The sequence below is a fragment of the Synchiropus splendidus genome, chromosome 13 (assembly GCF_027744825.2).
Source record: "Synchiropus splendidus isolate RoL2022-P1 chromosome 13, RoL_Sspl_1.0, whole genome shotgun sequence".
Classification (NCBI taxonomy): domain Eukaryota; kingdom Metazoa; phylum Chordata; class Actinopteri; order Syngnathiformes; family Callionymidae; genus Synchiropus; species Synchiropus splendidus.
Window position 1 is genome coordinate 1243298 of NC_071346.1, and position 15905 is coordinate 1259202.

A 15905-nucleotide genomic window follows, 5' to 3' on the forward strand; every position below is an offset into this window, starting at 1 on the left:
GGCTCAGGGTCGCCGGTCTCGTGCTCCCATCAAAACAAGCCGGGCGCGCGCGCACGTGCCACCCGCGGCTTAGCGGCCTCCATTGACGCCTAATTCCCCCTGGGCGCCTCGTGAACGCGCCTATTGACGGGCCCTGACTCCGGCGGAAATATGCGGCGCAGCACCGTTTGGCTGAAGCTGCACTTTGCCTCGGCGGCTCTGTGACTCGGGGCTTTTCCCGCGCGGCTGTCAACAAGGAAACTGCGGGTTGTTTTGGTCGGGACCCGCAGGAGGCGCCGCGGTCGCGTGACCGTCGGTCTCTCAGCGAAACCGGTGCAAAACAGCAGCATTGACAGCGAGGGTCGCCCGATGATGACGTCACGCAGCTGGACCTGCGGTTTCCTTCCTGATGAAACACTTCACCCACTGTCACCCAAAGCCACACAGGAAGTAGCCGGACCGGCTAACGACGTTCACTGGTTGGTTTGAGGTTCGCAAAGCACTTTTTACCGAGTCAGTGATTTACTGTTATTATTTTAAATTAATCGTAATGATCTACAAGACAAATAATTCTGCTGGTAGCTACATCACCGTCATGTTCACTTTTTTTACATTATATATTTAATGTAAAAAAAAAAATCAAATGTTTTAGCATTATTTTCCATTGTTATGTACTTTATGTTGTGATGTCATTTAAGGACTCAATCTGGAAACCCGGTATGCACATTAAGATTGTTGTTTCCTCTGTAAAACACTTTTTTGGTTCAATTAAAAAAAAAAAAAAAAAAAAAACCTACTGCCACCTGCTGCGCAGCGGAGCTCATTGCTATCAACAGTATTTCAGAGGGGGCTGTTGGTCAGAACTGAGGAGTGAAGCAGCAGCCGCGCCTCATTGATCAGCTTGAAGCGATGGTGCCTGTGGAAGAGCTGAGGATGAGAAGTGGTGCGAGTGGGTGAGAAGCTCAGCATCGGATCCACGGGTCGACACCTGATCCTGCAGAGTGTGTCTCACGTCTCAGTAACAGGAGGCTGCTGACGCAGGGCGGGACATTAAACGCCTCACACACTCACTTATTGATGGAGGTTTGAATAAAGCAGGAGCTGTCGGGGGGGGTCGGAGTCTGGTGGGCCCTCCTGCCGACCCGGCCCCGGTCCAGATCCACTGACCCAACAAACACTTGAATACTCCAAACAACAACAACACAGCAGAAACTTTTCAGTCACGCAGCTTCAGTTAAAATCCAGTTTACAGCGACTGTGAGACCAAATCTGAGTTCCTTCTTCAGTCCTGTTGAACTGCTACTGCAGTGCAGGACTCAAGCCCGGTCCAAAGCAGCTCAGCCACCTCAGAAGCAAAGGAAACACTGGTGAAACGTTTGGAATGGAGTCCTGATGTTTACAAGGCAGGACGAGTGCAGCTACACAGCTGAAGGTTCCAGTCTCTTCAGCTGAGACGAGAACAGGAATGAATATTTTAACCTGCGAGTCGGACTCGGTTCCCACAGGAAGCATGAATGAGTCATGAGCCGATTATTCAGCGACAGTCACTCGCGCACGCGCGGACCTCAGGGATGGAGGGGGTACAACGTTCAGAAGGGAAACCTGATCCGGGACAAGTGGATTCTTACATTCTGGCGCCACCTGCTGGTCGAGCATGAAAATGACACGCTGCTTCCGTGAATGCAAACACAGGTTGAATGCAACAGTTCCCGAGGTTCATTAGCGAGTCCCGGGCTTGAGGGCCAAGGACCGGACCGGGGTCTGTGGTGACCGCTCTCGGAGCAGCGCCATTGTCGCTCGACGACGGAGCGGCTGAGTGGAGAAACAAAGGAGCGCGCTGCCCCCAAGCGGCCAGCACGGGCATCACATCACCCATTGAAGGAGGCGGGGAAAATCGTTCGTGAGAAAGTTTAATGTGTTAAAATGTTAAAAAGTACAATCCAAAGGCATCAACTTCATTTACAATCAGGAATGTTCCCGACACGCGCGACTGCATGGTTAAAAGTCCAAAGAAAGAAAGGAAGGAAGGAAGGAAGGAGGGAATGGGACGAGTGACCCGGGTGAATAAAGAGGTGTTAAAAATCTGCTGAGTCGGGGGCGGAGTCACGTCAGTCACGTCAGTAAAACAATAACTTAAAAGGACTGACAGTTGAGCAGGTGAGCTGGAGCTTCACAAGGGTTTCTCCACTCGGGTCTGGTACCAGAGTGCAGGTTAGTGGGCGCCGCCCGCCGGGTCGCCCTGAGGTCCCATGATTAAAGGTATAAAAGAAGACTTGGCGCCGGCTCCTGCGTCCTCGCTGCTGCTGCTGCGGCGGCGATTAAAACTTGGCTTTATACAATCAAGAAACGCACTTTTAAAAACTAAAGAAAAAAATTCTCCTTTTAAGATTTCCTCTGATCAATGAAGGGTATTGATCAACGATCGAGTGTAGTGTTGTGAGGAGGGGCGGGTCCGGTCGAGCACCTGAGTTCAGTCTGTGCATAGTTCATCTCACCGCCTCGCCTCCGACCCGCCTCAGTAGTTGAGCAGCCGCTCGCGCTCGGTGCCGGCGAAGGCCGAGTTGGCGGCCAGGACCTTGGCCCTGTTCACGCCGGGACCTGGAGAGAGAGAGACAGCGGCGTCAGAGGGCGGTGAGGAGGAAGAGGAGAAGGAGAAGGAGGAGGAGAAGACAAGGAGGAGAGGGAGGAAGAGAAGCATGAGGAGGAGGATGAGAAGTAAGAGAAGGAGGAGCAGAAGAAAATGGAGGAGGAGGAAGAAAAGGACAAGAAGAAGGAAGAGGAGGAGGGGAAGGAGGAGACAAGGGGGGAGAAGCATGAGGAGGAGGATGAGAAGAAGGACGACAAGGACAATGAGGCGGAGGAGAAGCAGGAGGGGGAAGAAGGAGGAGGTGGAGGAAGAGGAGAAGGAAGAGGAGGAGAACGATGAAGAGGAGGAGGAGAAGGATGGTGATGAGGAGCAGGAGGGGGGGAGGACAAGGAGGACGAGAAGAAGGAGGAAGAAGAGAAGGAAGAGGAGAATGAGAAGAAGGAGGAGGAAGAAAAGAGAAGAAGGAAGAGGGGGAGGAAAAGAAGGAGGAGGAAGAGAAGAAGGAAGAGGAGGAAAAGAAGAAAGAGGAGGAGGATGAGTAGAAGGATGAGGATGAGGAGGAGGTGGTGGAGGAGCATGAAAATGGCCTCACGGTCCAGGCCCAGGAGGCGACTCCTCATCTGAGGCGTGTTTGGTGCGAGTGCCACTCACCGATGTAGCTGAGCAGCACCGGCAGGAAGACCAGGCCGTGCGCCGCCCCGAGCAGCACGATGGCCAGGTACATGCGGAAGTAGAAGACCTGGAAGATCTGGGACTTGGAGAGAGCCAGGATGAGGATCCCACCGAACTTGGTCAAGGTGATGCCACTGAAGACCTGCGAGTGAGAGTCGCTCAGTGGAGGACAAGAGGAGCGGCGAGCGGCAGACGGGCGCGGCGCCACTCACCGAGCTGCCCATGAAGGCCAGCGCCTCCTCGGCCCGCTGCACCCGGCTCTTCTTCACGCTGACGGAGAAGGCCCTCACGATGTGGCTGCAGAACTCCACGGAGATGCCACAGGCCTGAAGAGAGTGGGTGTCAGAACACAGCACTCGGACAGCGTGGCCGGCATCTGCCGCTCCTCACCATCACCAGGTTGACCAGGGACACGGCGTTGAGGCTGATGTCCCACAGCCACATGACTCCGAACATGTTGACCAGGATCATGGCGATGGTGACGCTCACCATCACGGCGGCCCACAGGTCGAAGCCCAGCAGCACCGTGGTCACCACGAATATGGCGGCCAGCGACACGCCCAGGTTGAGCGCCGTGTCGTAGGCGATGGTCAGGTACTGCTCGTAGAAGACGTAGAAGACGCTGGCGAGAGGAAGGCGGGGGGTGAGGGGCACGACTCACCAGCAGGGGGCGCTGTCCCCACTCCAACCCCTGGGTCCTGGAACCTTGACTCACCTGTATGCAAACACCCTGTGATCCACCGCCTGGCTGATGTTGGAGGCCAGAGTCCGGGCCATTTTCAGAGCCTGGATGAAGTCGGGCGACTCCTTCAGGATGGTGTGGTAGCTCATGAAGTAGGAGGCGCCCACCCTGGTGGCATTCCCCTGCAGATCCACGGCAGTGGCGTAGGCGGCGTGGCCGCTGCGGGAGACAGCAGAGGTGAAGCCGACTGCGGCGCTGGGAGCCAGCACTTCCTCCACAACTCACCCTTTGCCACAGTTCACGTTGGGGTTGTCAGACAGGAACATGGGCAGGAAGCGCATGAAGTCTTCCCCCAGCGGCCTCTGCTTCCCGCTCGGGGTCATAGGTCGGCAGCGGACGCAGGACGGGTCCACCACTGAAACACCACGACCAGAATCAGTGTCCAGGCTCACCTCACATGACCCCTGTGGGGCCAAAGGTCACGGTACCTGAGGCGTTACAGAAGGCGCCGGTGCTGTTGTAATAGCGGCAGCAGGTGGACTGAGGCTTCACCCAGTCGAAGTAGTCGTCCAGCCAGGACGAGGGCGTGCTGGCCACCTTGGTGCTGGGAGGAGGAGGAGGAGAAGTTACATGCTGGGACTCCCTCAGGGTTGGGTACCGCCCGACTTACTAGGAGCTGATGAGCGAGGCAGAGTACACCTGCTGCACCACCGAGTTGTTGTTGCAGCCCATGCCTCCACACACTTTGTTCTGGTCCTCAGAGAGACCATAGTCCAGCCCGTCCTCCACCACGAAGTAGACCGGCGGCCCGATGTGCAGGTATTCGCTCATGTTCTTGAAGTACTGCAGCACGTACGAGTCCTGGAAGAGAAGACACATTTGAGCACCACGCTCCACCACAATCTAACCTCAGTCGAGGTGAGGAATCGAGACTCACGTCAGGCATGGACAGCTTCTGGTCCAGTCCAATCTCCACCTTGTTGACCACAGCAACGCTGAAGGAGAGCATCCCCACAAACACAGCCACCTGGGAGAGATGCACCAGTGGACTCAGGTCAGACACAAGACTTCGCTCTCTGGTTACAGAAGCCTCTTCTCTTATTCAAATCCAACATGGACCTCTGCACACAACAGACTCCCACTGTGGGAGGATCTTCTCTGGGGTTGACTTACGATGAGGGGTCGCACCCACTCCTTGTGTATGAAGGGAGCGTAGACCTTCCTGAAGAAGCGGAAGAGGAAGCTGTCGGACTCTTGCTTCTGACCCTCCGGCAGCTTCATGCAGCACAGTATGTCCCAACGATTGGCCTGGAAAGCAAACCCATCACTTGACTGACCAACAGAGCCACCGTGATTCACGCGCTTCACACAGAAGGACAGTGAAGAATGGCAGACCATCTGGACTCCAGGCACCGTGCGGTCATGACCCGCTGGTTTGACCTGCCTGGGCGTTTCCTTCACTACTGTGAGGGTCCAGAGGAAACCAGGGAAGCTCCGATGGGGATTTTGGCTGCCGATCACAGGGATTGACCATGAGTTTGTCATCAAAATGATGAGACCAGCGGTGTACATGATGTGAAGAAATGAACCATTAAATCGTGCATGTGCTGCAGGATGCAAACTTCACATGACAGCAGGGCTTCATCAGAGCGCCGGCTGTCACCTGTGATGACAGTGTTGTTGTGATCAGCAATGAAAGGTAGTGATCGGCCGATCACGATCGGTGGCCGATCCATCGGAGCATCCCTGGATGAAACTAAACTACAAGGACAGAAATCCCACCTTAACCACAAAACTAAGCTTAAAAAGCTGTGGAGAAACCTGGAGAAACCAACAACAAAGTCAACTCCAGCTGCAGACGTTTCAGCTGCACGAGTCCTTGCTGCACGTTTCCCTCTCACCTCCTGTCTCCTCAAGTCCAGCCCCAGCAAGCTGACGAAGCAGCTGATCTGCAGGAGGAAGTCGATGAAAACAGCCAGGCCAGCGAAGAGGGAGAAGGTTCGCACCGCCGGCATGTTGGACAGCGCTCCTGCAGACGCCGACGGCACAGTCAGCACCAGACTCACACGCAGCCGTGTCTCCACTGCAGTTACCCAGGAAGAAGGCGACGGTCTCGGAGAAGGAGGAGAGGAACATGCTGGGCGCCACGTCGCCCAGGATCCGGCCGATCTGCTGGTGGAGCTCCTCGTGAGGCAGCCGCTCGTCTCTCTGCACCAGGACCACAGCAACAGTCAGGGCTCACTTGCACACGCACAAACAAGATGATTTATTGGAGACAAACATTTACACTTCCTGAGCCCCAACACCACAGGAGGACTGAAGGAGGCCTGGTGAGATGGAGTCACTCTCTCCTCTGCCATGATACAAGAGAAGGAGTGTGTGCTAATACTAGAACTGACTCAAAGAATGACGGTTGGGTTTCAGTTTGGGAGCCACATGACCGTCACGGCCCAGCTCACCATCACTGTGGGGAGGGGTGAGAGGGCGTGTGCCAGCCCTGCTCAGGTGAGGGGGCGGGGCGCCGGGTTACCTGGTAGGTTTGCACGATAATGAAGATGTTGTCAACGCCCACGGCCAGGACGAGGAAGGGGATGACCTCGATCACGATAAGGGTGAGGGGGACCCCGGCATAGCTGAAGATTCCCAGCGAGGAGGCCACGGAGCTCAGCACGATGAGGATCCCGGCGATCCCCAGGGAGACCTTGGAATCCACCTGCAGGCAGAGAGCAGGTCAGCCGTCGAGCCAGTCTCTGGTTGAGTAACAAGAAGCGGTTGAGCAAGTTCAAGCGCAACGTTTGCTGAACTTGCGTCACTGCAGTGTGAACAATTCAGCTGGAATGTGCGGCGGGCTGAAGCGAGAGCAGCTCACCACAAGCCTCCTGCAACTGTGGATGTGACCCAGCGCCAGCGAGATGTAGAGGAACATGATGGCGTAGCTGATCACGATGGTGCTGATGTCGCTGTTGCTCTCGCGGTCGATCTCGTCCTCCACGCTTCTCTCGGCGGTGAAGGCGACGGTCAGGTTAGGGCTGCTGAAGCTCTTCATGAAGCGGATGAACCTGGAGGTCACAATAAAGAGCAGGTTCAAACCAAAAACCACAGCGGGCCGACTTCAGAGACGCACTCCTTCTCCCAGGCCAGGGCTTTTCCTTTCTTCACAGTGTCGTTCAGATAGTTGTTGAGAGGAAACGTGATGACCAGAGCCGTGGCGTTGTTGTAGTTGGTACCTGCCAGGGACGAGACAAAACTATCATGTTGATTCAGAGCTCCTGGTTTCGGATGTTGCAGTGCATTATGGGACTTGCAGCGGCCCACAGGCCTTGTGTTTGACACACAGCTGAGGCCAGCAGAGCCACAGCATCTCACAGACGTCTACAAATTCATGAGGAGATCCAGTGGTCTGCTGAGGAGGTCGGCTTGTGGACGGCCACTAGTCAAGCATTTCCCTGCTCTTTCACCAGCCCTGGACTCAGTCACTCCATTTGCCATCAAGTCGATAAGCTAAGACACTTTGAACACTTTTTGGTTTATGAAGGCAAAAGTCACTGCTGAGACAGCAGAGGGGTCACGGGGCCACGCAGGGCGCTGTGACACTCACACCCACTCTGCACTTCAGGTGTGACTCACCTGCTGCAGCACATTCACTCCAACAACAATATAGAGTGGAAAAAAAACTGTCGGACCTGAAGCGACCTCTGACTCGCCCTGACTCATATTCCGCGGCCAAGTGCTGTAAAATGCGACACATTGATGAATCGTTATGTGCGTGTGTGTGTGTGTGTGTGTGTGTGTGTGTGTGTGTGTGTGTGGCCGGCCTGTGATAAAACACACACCACAGAGTGAGGAAGAGAACCACGACTGGGCCGCTCCTGTCGAGAGGCTGAACCCCATTACCACTGAAATGGATGTGGTCCGACGACATCCAATATTCATGCTGCCACTTTGCTAGCTGCTTCAAAGCTCTGACAACACAAGCAGAACTTTCTTTGGGAGCGCCACCTCCACACTGAGAGCTCTCAGAACCGCCGCTTCCTCGCTTCACTCCAACGTCAGGACCGAAAACATTGTTATCTGGAGGGTCGCTGGTGGAGCGGAGAACAAACAGCCAAGCGCCTGTGACCCACATGAACCGTCCCAGGGTTCATGGTGTCACAAGAGTGATTTATGCATTTAAGCCTCCAAATGACCCACAATATCACTACAACTTGTGTGTTAATGTTCAGGTTGTGTACTTGCTTCTAACATAGCAAATGAACCAGACTGCAACTCCAGTTCCTGCCTTAACTGGTTTTGGCGAAACAATGTGTGCAAGAACCGGAATACAGATCTGAGACCAGAGGAGCGGTTTAAAACTAACGTCGGTGTGTACATGTGAGGGTTGTTGAAGTGAGGTCTGCGCTCTCTGACCTCGCTGCTGTGTAATGATGTTGCACCTAAAGCTGCAGCCTGTTTGTGACTATCCCATTCATTGATGCAATAATTGAACAGGAAAACATTTGACTGTGGCTTTACCATCGTAGCCGCCAAGGGCCACCCACGGAAAGATGGGGCCCCCAAACGTCCCAAGACACGGATCGTGGAGGAGAGTGGTGTCATTGAGGGACGCAGGTGCACTGAAAGAGACACAACAAAAACAGAGAAAGGCTTCAGTAATTCAAGAGCAGGATGTTGACCTCAGAAGAATCTGGGAAGAGAATCACTTGACACAGAAGAGGAAGTGGGTGCGGTAGTCGGCGTAGACCATGAAGGGGTCTGCGATGATATGGTCCAGCACTTCGTGGCTGTTCTGGAAGTAGTTCAGGACACTGATGATGGTGCAGTTGTTGTTGTACGGGGCCAAAGGTGCCAAGCAGACGTCCTTCAGGGTGACCTTTGAACCCTCGTACGTGGCCTCCAGGCCTTCGATCTTCAGCTGAAGATCCAGCACCTGAGGGCAAAACCAGTCAGTGGCACCCTCTTCGCAAGGCATTTTCTAAGGGAAACCCTGTTCTGTTGAACTAGAGATTTGCTTTGCTATGAAGTGGATAAAGAAGAAAGTCTAACACTTCCCTACAATTAACGATTTAAATGGGTTTTTACAAAAAACACATTTTCTACTCAGAGATTTCAGGAGGCTGTCGTCCTAATCTGCCAGTGAGCCCAAGTTTCACCGCACAATGAAGTGGTGTAGATGAAGCTTCAAGGGCTCAGCTCTCACCTGGTGCAGGACGTCGATGCCCAGTACGGCTCCAAATGGCACCAGGGGCCCTATTTGGGGGTCAAAGGGGTCAGGAGCAGAGAGCGATGTCGTTATGATGAGCTGAGTGGTTCTGAAAAACGGCCCAAAGTGGCTGTCGTAGTAGTCCTTCTCCCGCCGTGCCTGGCTGTCAGGGGAGGACCACAGCTCCACCGGGTCGGTGGTGATGCGCATGTAGACGAGTCCTGAAGAGGCGGCCACCACCAGGATCAGGCTGCCCAGGATGACCAGTGAGGGGTGCCGCACGCAGAAGGAGCCCCAGGAGCTGAAGGCCGACCTCATGCTGTTCTCGAAGCGTTCGCCGAGTGTTTCGCAGCAGGTCACGGCCGCTGAGGAGCCGGGTCAGAAACACACATCACGTCACGTCATTCACACCAGGTAAGTGGTGTAATAACAGTGTAACATGCCACATGACCACTCAACAACAGTGAAAGACACAAACAAAGACAGAAATGGAGGAGAAAGACGCAAACAGATGAAGAAGGTGAATTTAAATCCAAGAAATTGGGCAGAGTGGTAGAAAAAAAAGCTGGATTTATCATCCGAAAGGAAGAGAGCAGAAGAATTAGACGGGAGGGAAATGTGAGAAGGAAGGAAGGGAATCACCAGCTGATGAAAAAGACAGTTCCATACTTTGGTCCGGGCTCTCTCCGTTGAGGGACAGAGGGTTCTTGCTGTCCAGTATGGGGCCGTACTCAGAGACAATCAATCTTCTTCTGTAACACACAAAAGGAGGACGAGAAAATGAGTGGCGCCGAGTCAGACGGCAGCAGAGGTTTGGGTTTACCTGTAGCACCAGGCGCCAACCACCAGCGTGACGAAGACCAACAGGAAGACCATGTAGGACATCCACATGATGAAGACCATGGCGTCGAAGCCCAGGATGGTCCACGGCGGGGTGACGGGAGGGGGGACTGGTGCGGGGCCGCAGGTCTTCTCACAGTCCTGGCAGGAGCAGGCGCCCTGGCCGTCCTCCAGCGCCTCAGAGCAGTCGAACGTCTGGTTATTCATGGGGGTGAAACCCACCACGGGGCTGTCTTTGATGACACGCACAAGCTAGCGTTAGCACGACAGCGGCGTGTGACATGTGAGGCGAGACCTACCTGAGAAGATGGGCTCGATGGGAAAGGGAGCCTGTTGATTGGAGATGTCAAACATGTACTGGATCCAGTTGGTGGGGGTGCATTCCTCAGCCGCTCTGCCACACAGCAGGGACAGGGCCTTCATGTTGCTGGACGGAGCCTCCACATCCTTGCAGGCGTTGTACATGGCTGGAAAATAACAAAGTTCGCTTGAGCCGGTTCACTCCACAAACCTCCACGATGAGAAGAAAACGGACCACTGGCAAATCTCTCTCCGATGTAGTACTGCACGTCCACCACGTTGGGCCCGCTGATCTGCGTGACGTTCATGAACTGGCTCTGGTGAGGGCTGCAGGTCAGCTCGCAGAAGAAATTCATGAAGTTGTAGATGCAGGCCGGACAGCTGTGGCCAGAGTTTGGTTAGCTTCCTGGATCACAGCCGGCAGGTCTCCAGTTCTGTCTCGTGTCGCATCCCACTCACCGAGAGAGGAACTGCAGCGGCACCTGGAGACTCTCTTTGAGAGTTTGCAGCTGGTCCACGTCACAGCAGAGGCTTCGGTTCCCATAGTCCAACCCCGGACAAAGTTCCTGAGGGGACCAGTTATGAGCTGACATGTAAACGGCGACACACACAACCCTGCGAGGACACGTACCTTGAGAAGATCGTAACCGTCCTCCTTCAGAGGGAGGGGCGGGCCTGTGTAGTTACAGTTGTACTTTTTACCATGAACTATTTGCGAGTCCCCGCACTGACCGTACCATACACACTGCTGCGCCTCCACCTGGTAAAACAACAAATGAATCGATAGTGACATGAACCCTAAAAACCTGCTCAGACTGAAGGGCCCCGCCTCAGAGAGGCAGAGGAGCTCAGCAAGTATTAGGTTCCTGTTAGTCTTTTCCAGCAGCACAGAGGCTTCCTCCACCTTACATTTGACGATGACACCACTCTCATCACATGACCTGTGAGTCATGTTCTGATCTTGACTAACCACTGACGGAACAGGAGCCTTGGCATGAGTGACCAGCGAGGGCGACAACAGCCCTGCACCTGCTGTGATCTTGCTCCAGGGCCCGGTCGGACTCCGACGTAATTTAGTGAAAAGCTCTGCTGCTGGTGTGTGAAACTGAGAGACATTCAAATGCAGCACTTTATTTTAATCTACAGCTGTGAGTAGGAGAGACAAACAGTCACTAGAAGCACGCACCAAGCTGCAAGTGGTATTTATATCAGCAGCCAGTTTACGAGTCGAAACTCCTGAAAATCAGTCGGAGCAGGCTTCAGAGGCCTCGAGGGTATAAAGACCACTGTGTGTTCTGTTCAAATGGTGCTTTAGAAGTCATAGATACAAATTTCACTTCTGCAAAACGTTTCTCATGCCAAGCCAGCGTTCATGACATAAGCTTTGTCACATCTGAGGTGAAGAAGCGGGTGGTAAAACAGTCACATCCTCTCTGGTTGACTCACACAACGGTCTGGTCAGAGTTCTGAGGCAACTGAAGAGAACTGACATTTTCATTCATACACGCAACATAATTACGACGGGAACCACTTTCCTTTAAGTTGAAACAGCAATGCCAAACTGGTCGATCCTTTTAAAACGGTCTACTCAGCGGTCCGGTGCTCACATGATCTCTGCTAGGTGGGAAGTTAATTCACTTACTCTTCGTTTTATGCTTGTCCCTCTGAGAACAGAGGCCACATGCGAGTGTCTCCTAAATTTAGATTTCCTGCAGCTGCAGAACAAGAGGATCTGCCTCATTGAACGGTAAAAATGACCCTCACCAGAAAGTTAGACTACAATCGCACCCAAGTTCGTCATCAACTGGACTTTAATAGGTTTAAATGCTTGAAACAGATTTGAAAAAAATCAGAACAACACTGACGGACAAGGAGAACATAAGAGTTGCCATTAACTACGAGCCCCACGCCTGCAGCAGTAGAAGTAACAGAGATATAAAATGAAATATTTAAAACAACATGAAACAACCTGCTGATTTATGTTGTTATGTTATGTACTAAAATAAACGACCAAGGCTGGCATTAAAGTGAGAACACCAGTGTCCAGCATTGACAAGAAAAGCAATCGCATTGAAGTTATACAACAGATGCACAACAAATAGATCTGGTGCCATTTCCCTATAAAACCATTGCACCACAAACTAGGCAAATTCAGAGTCACATTCTAGCTTCTCTTTTGGAGTTTGCTGCTGGGTGTGAGCCAGTTGAACCTTGTTATGCCTCAGACGCACTGAAAACGACTCTGCAGCCAAACGCAGAGCTCGAACTGGACCGACATTCCATTAGTAATCAATTCTACCCTCACACGTCATCTATCGTTCGCGGAAGGAAGCAAAGGCGTTACAGAGCTGAATGATCAGATGAAGAAAGATAAACACATTTGCTTTATCGAAGATGAAACGGCTGATTGAATTAATCAATAGAAGACTGTTGCATCTGACGAAACACAGCTCCGTCACCATAGTGGGGACGATCGAACACACACTTTATCGTCTGTTGGTCCACGGCTCTTCCTCCAGTGACATTCAACAGTAGTACTGCCAGACAAGTACATGTCGGTGAGCACACACCAAACCAGCGACAGCTACGGCGCACTTTCACCCGGTTAATAACAGTGAACTGAGAAGACGTTTCATGAAAACACCTCGTCTGTTGTTTATTTAACCTGAACAGAGTAGTGGCGTTCGCCATACACAAGCTCCAGGTGGATTTTGTAACTCTTTCCAATCCCTCGACTCGACCTATTCACTCAGGGAAACCACCAAGTCAAAGCGTAGTGCTGACAAGAGTTTAGTTTCCGACTAGCAACACCGGCGGCGGCAGCAGCCTGACTCGTGTTTTTATGCCTGGAAACCGGATTAAATCACACTCACCCATTGGAAATGCTCCACCGACAGCAAGACAATAACCAAAAGGAACCAGAACCCGCTTCTCATGGAAGAGCTCCCCATGGTTCTCCCCGGAATCATCGAAACGCAGTGACAGCTCAGACCAAGTTTGGCATATTTTGCTGTCGGTTTCTTCTTCGTGCCCTTGTTTGTTGAGGCTGCTAAATAGATGTCTCTGCTGCCCCCAAGTGACTATTCCATGAACTGCATCTAAATCGTTCCTTCAACGCAGATTACATCTTTGAAGTCAAAAAATAATAGCGCAAACATCGATTTGGTTGTTGTAAGGCGTCACAACAACAAAGATTTGTTATGTCATGCAGGTGACGCGTCGTTTTATGTCACAACAGCAGTTGTGAGGACACGGCTGCTTTCCATTTCTCTCAAACTCGACGAAATGGAAATAGATATGTCAAAATGAAGAGTCAAAAAGAGAACAAAAACAGGCGTGAATGATTTTAATTCATTTATGATGAAAATATTGTGGAAAAATACATTGACTTTACAGTAAAAAGTAAAAATCTCTTGAACGACAGAGTCAACAAAAAGGTTATATTATTGATAGAAATATTTCACACAAAAAATAATATGTTTTCATACATTTCCATATATAATCAACAAAATAATGGTTTGTGTTTAAACGTCCATTGGAAAGTTTATTCGTCAGAGCACAAGCCACTTTCCAGGTGCAAAAGAGACTGGGGTCAAGCGCTGGTCTGATGAGGCCCATGGAGCGGACTTTGTCCAGCTTTGATCCACTTATTGTGGGTCAAGAGGTGGATCGATAGGACTGAGAGTTTTAACAACTCATTAGCTTCATTAACAGCTTCTCCAAAACAGCGGCTGAGTTCTCCTCAGTTGCACACCTGGGTCTCCCTCACGTCACTTTTGATCTGAGATGACACACTTAATGCTAATAATGTGAAATAAAAGGCTCTTCTTTGTCCAATCAGGCGCCTTTTATCACGACAGCACTCACAACAAATAATGTGAATTTTCATCAGCTGTGGGACAAGGGAAGAGGAAGAGGCAGGTAATGATCAACATGGAGGAAGATAAAAGGGTCGCAGGGATGAGTGGATCATCCAGTTGTCCTTCCTGCGCCGACACTTGCAGCATAAAAGCAGCCTCACTTCAAAGTGGAGCCAGGCCACTTTTGTACCAGTAAAAATGCCAGTGTGATTTGAGGTGCAGATGTTGTGAACCTTTAATGTTCAGACCAGTCGCTGACATGAAGGCTTTATTGTTCTGGCTTCAGGAGATCCCGACACCATCACCAACATCATCCCAGATGATCCTGGAGTTTGGTTGGCCTCACACCACCTCACATTTCGGCCGCTCCGGTCGCCAGCACCCGGCTGCTGAAGGAGGTCGGTGATGGGCAGAGGAACGTGAGGGCAACTGATGGGTCCATCAGGCAGCGGACTTCACAGCAACAGTCATGGAAGAGTGTCGTCTTCACTGCATTAGCTTGTGTAACCACAACTACACAGCAACTTCCTCATCACAATCAGGAACAGCCTTCCTTCTGAGTCTATCATTCACCTTCAGAGCAAGCATCTTGACTTCCTCATGAGAGGACAATCTGTTGCTGAAATCAAGATTTAAAGATAAATAAAGTAGAAGAACAGGAGTGAGTCTAGAGTGTTGAGTGTCCTCGAGTGTGAGTGGTCTGTGATCTGTCCTCCTCTGTGGTGAACAGTGAACCCGGTGACCTTGGCATTACAGAGGCGCAGGGGACTGTGACACAAACTCTTCAGACGCAGACACAAAGTACACACTTTACTACGACACAGTTACAAAAACACAATCATGACAGTGGAAACACCTCTGGAATGTGTATTACTTGCGTTCGAACTAAGCAGGTCAGATTTGTCACGGATGATAAATGATAAATAAAAGGACCAATCACAAGACCAGCGGGAGAACTCTGATACAGACTCTGGGACGTTGACTTCTGGATATAAAAAAAAAACGTTCATGCTACAAAAGTGCTGCTGTGGAGTATAGGAAGGTAAATAGGACCAGGATCGGAGGGTTGCATAGTTAGTGAGCCCCTGCTGGAACAGTATGAGTTTCACAGGATTCCCTTTCAACGGACTACATTCTGTACATGGGCCTCCTCATCGTCCTGAAGGTGCCAGGGCTTCGTGTCTGTGAGTCCGAGAGCCTTGTTCTGAGGAGGACTGGGTCAGGTCCAACGTAACTGGACGCAGGCAGCGGAAGAAAAGCGTCACCTGAGGTTTCACCATGGTACCTTGCAAAAATGCCCTTTCGTTCCACACGTTCACGTCTGGAGGCGTCAAGTCTCAGGCTGGGCCCAGGTACTCTGCATTCTCTGCTGCCGGGATGTGGCCGTTGGTGTGGGTCTTGAAGGTGGGCATGAAGTCCTGCTGGTAGTCGGGGTTGTCTATGCTGTGCTGGGGCCAGTATTTCTCAGAGTGGTGCAGCTTCCCGTTGGCGTGACAGGGGATGACGGAGGGCAGCGCCGCCTCGTTGAGGTACTCGGGTCCGATAGGCTCCTGCTTGAAACAGTTCAGGTACTCGGACTCGGCGTCGTCGGACGAGATGGTGGGCAGGAGGGTGCGGGCCGGCCCCGGGTGCTGGTAGATGGGGTTGCTCATGTCGGAGGCTGCACTCTGGTTCATGTAGTCTGAGAGAGACAGAGCGAGTCAGCATTCTACACTTGAAGCACCAACGTAACTCAGTCAGCAAACCTGACGTTCAGGAGCTTTATTTTGGAAACACGTTTGTTAT

The 15905-nt window shown here is 52.0% G+C and overlaps 2 protein-coding genes across 2 annotated transcripts in view; both read right to left on the reverse strand.

Annotated features, from left to right (window-relative positions):
- Positions 1-1871: 1871 nt before the first annotated feature.
- npc1 (Niemann-Pick disease, type C1) lies at positions 1872-13309 on the reverse strand. Its single transcript, XM_053882253.1, has 25 exons — positions 13134-13309; positions 10892-11020; positions 10720-10826; positions 10496-10641; positions 10260-10427; positions 9944-10193; positions 9790-9872; positions 9118-9485; positions 8621-8847; positions 8433-8533; positions 7045-7147; positions 6790-6979; positions 6451-6633; positions 6014-6128; positions 5822-5949; positions 5094-5228; positions 4858-4947; positions 4591-4781; positions 4409-4524; positions 4206-4335; positions 3954-4139; positions 3629-3860; positions 3451-3564; positions 3218-3380; positions 1872-2577 (listed from the first exon to the last, which is right to left on the reverse strand). The coding sequence occupies exons 1-25, from the start codon at positions 13227-13229 to the stop codon at positions 2495-2497; spliced, it is 3834 nt and encodes a 1277-aa protein (XP_053738228.1). The 5' UTR covers positions 13230-13309; the 3' UTR covers positions 1872-2494.
- A 447-nt stretch (positions 13310-13756) lies between these two features.
- Positions 13757-15905, reverse strand: part of egfra (epidermal growth factor receptor a (erythroblastic leukemia viral (v-erb-b) oncogene homolog, avian)) — a 31650-nt gene continuing 29501 nt past the window's right edge. The window contains exon 28 of the mRNA XM_053882254.1: positions 13757-15801. Coding sequence (XP_053738229.1) covers positions 15458-15801 — 344 coding nt within the window. The 3' untranslated portion in view covers positions 13757-15457. The remainder of the gene's footprint in view (positions 15802-15905) is intronic.

Excerpts from the sequence above, each read along its gene's own strand:
- npc1 (XM_053882253.1), bottom strand. The coding sequence starts at position 13,229 with ATGATTCCGGGGAGAACCATGGGGAGCTCTTCCATGAGAAGCGGGTTC. Across the intron at positions 8,534-8,620 it reads CACTTCCTCTTCTGTGTCAA|TGCACCTGCGTCCCTCAATG; the intron begins GTGATTCTCTTC and ends TGTCTCTTTCAG. Across the intron at positions 4,948-5,093 it reads AGTGGGTGCGACCCCTCATC|GTGGCTGTGTTTGTGGGGAT; the intron begins GTAAGTCAACCC and ends CATCTCTCCCAG.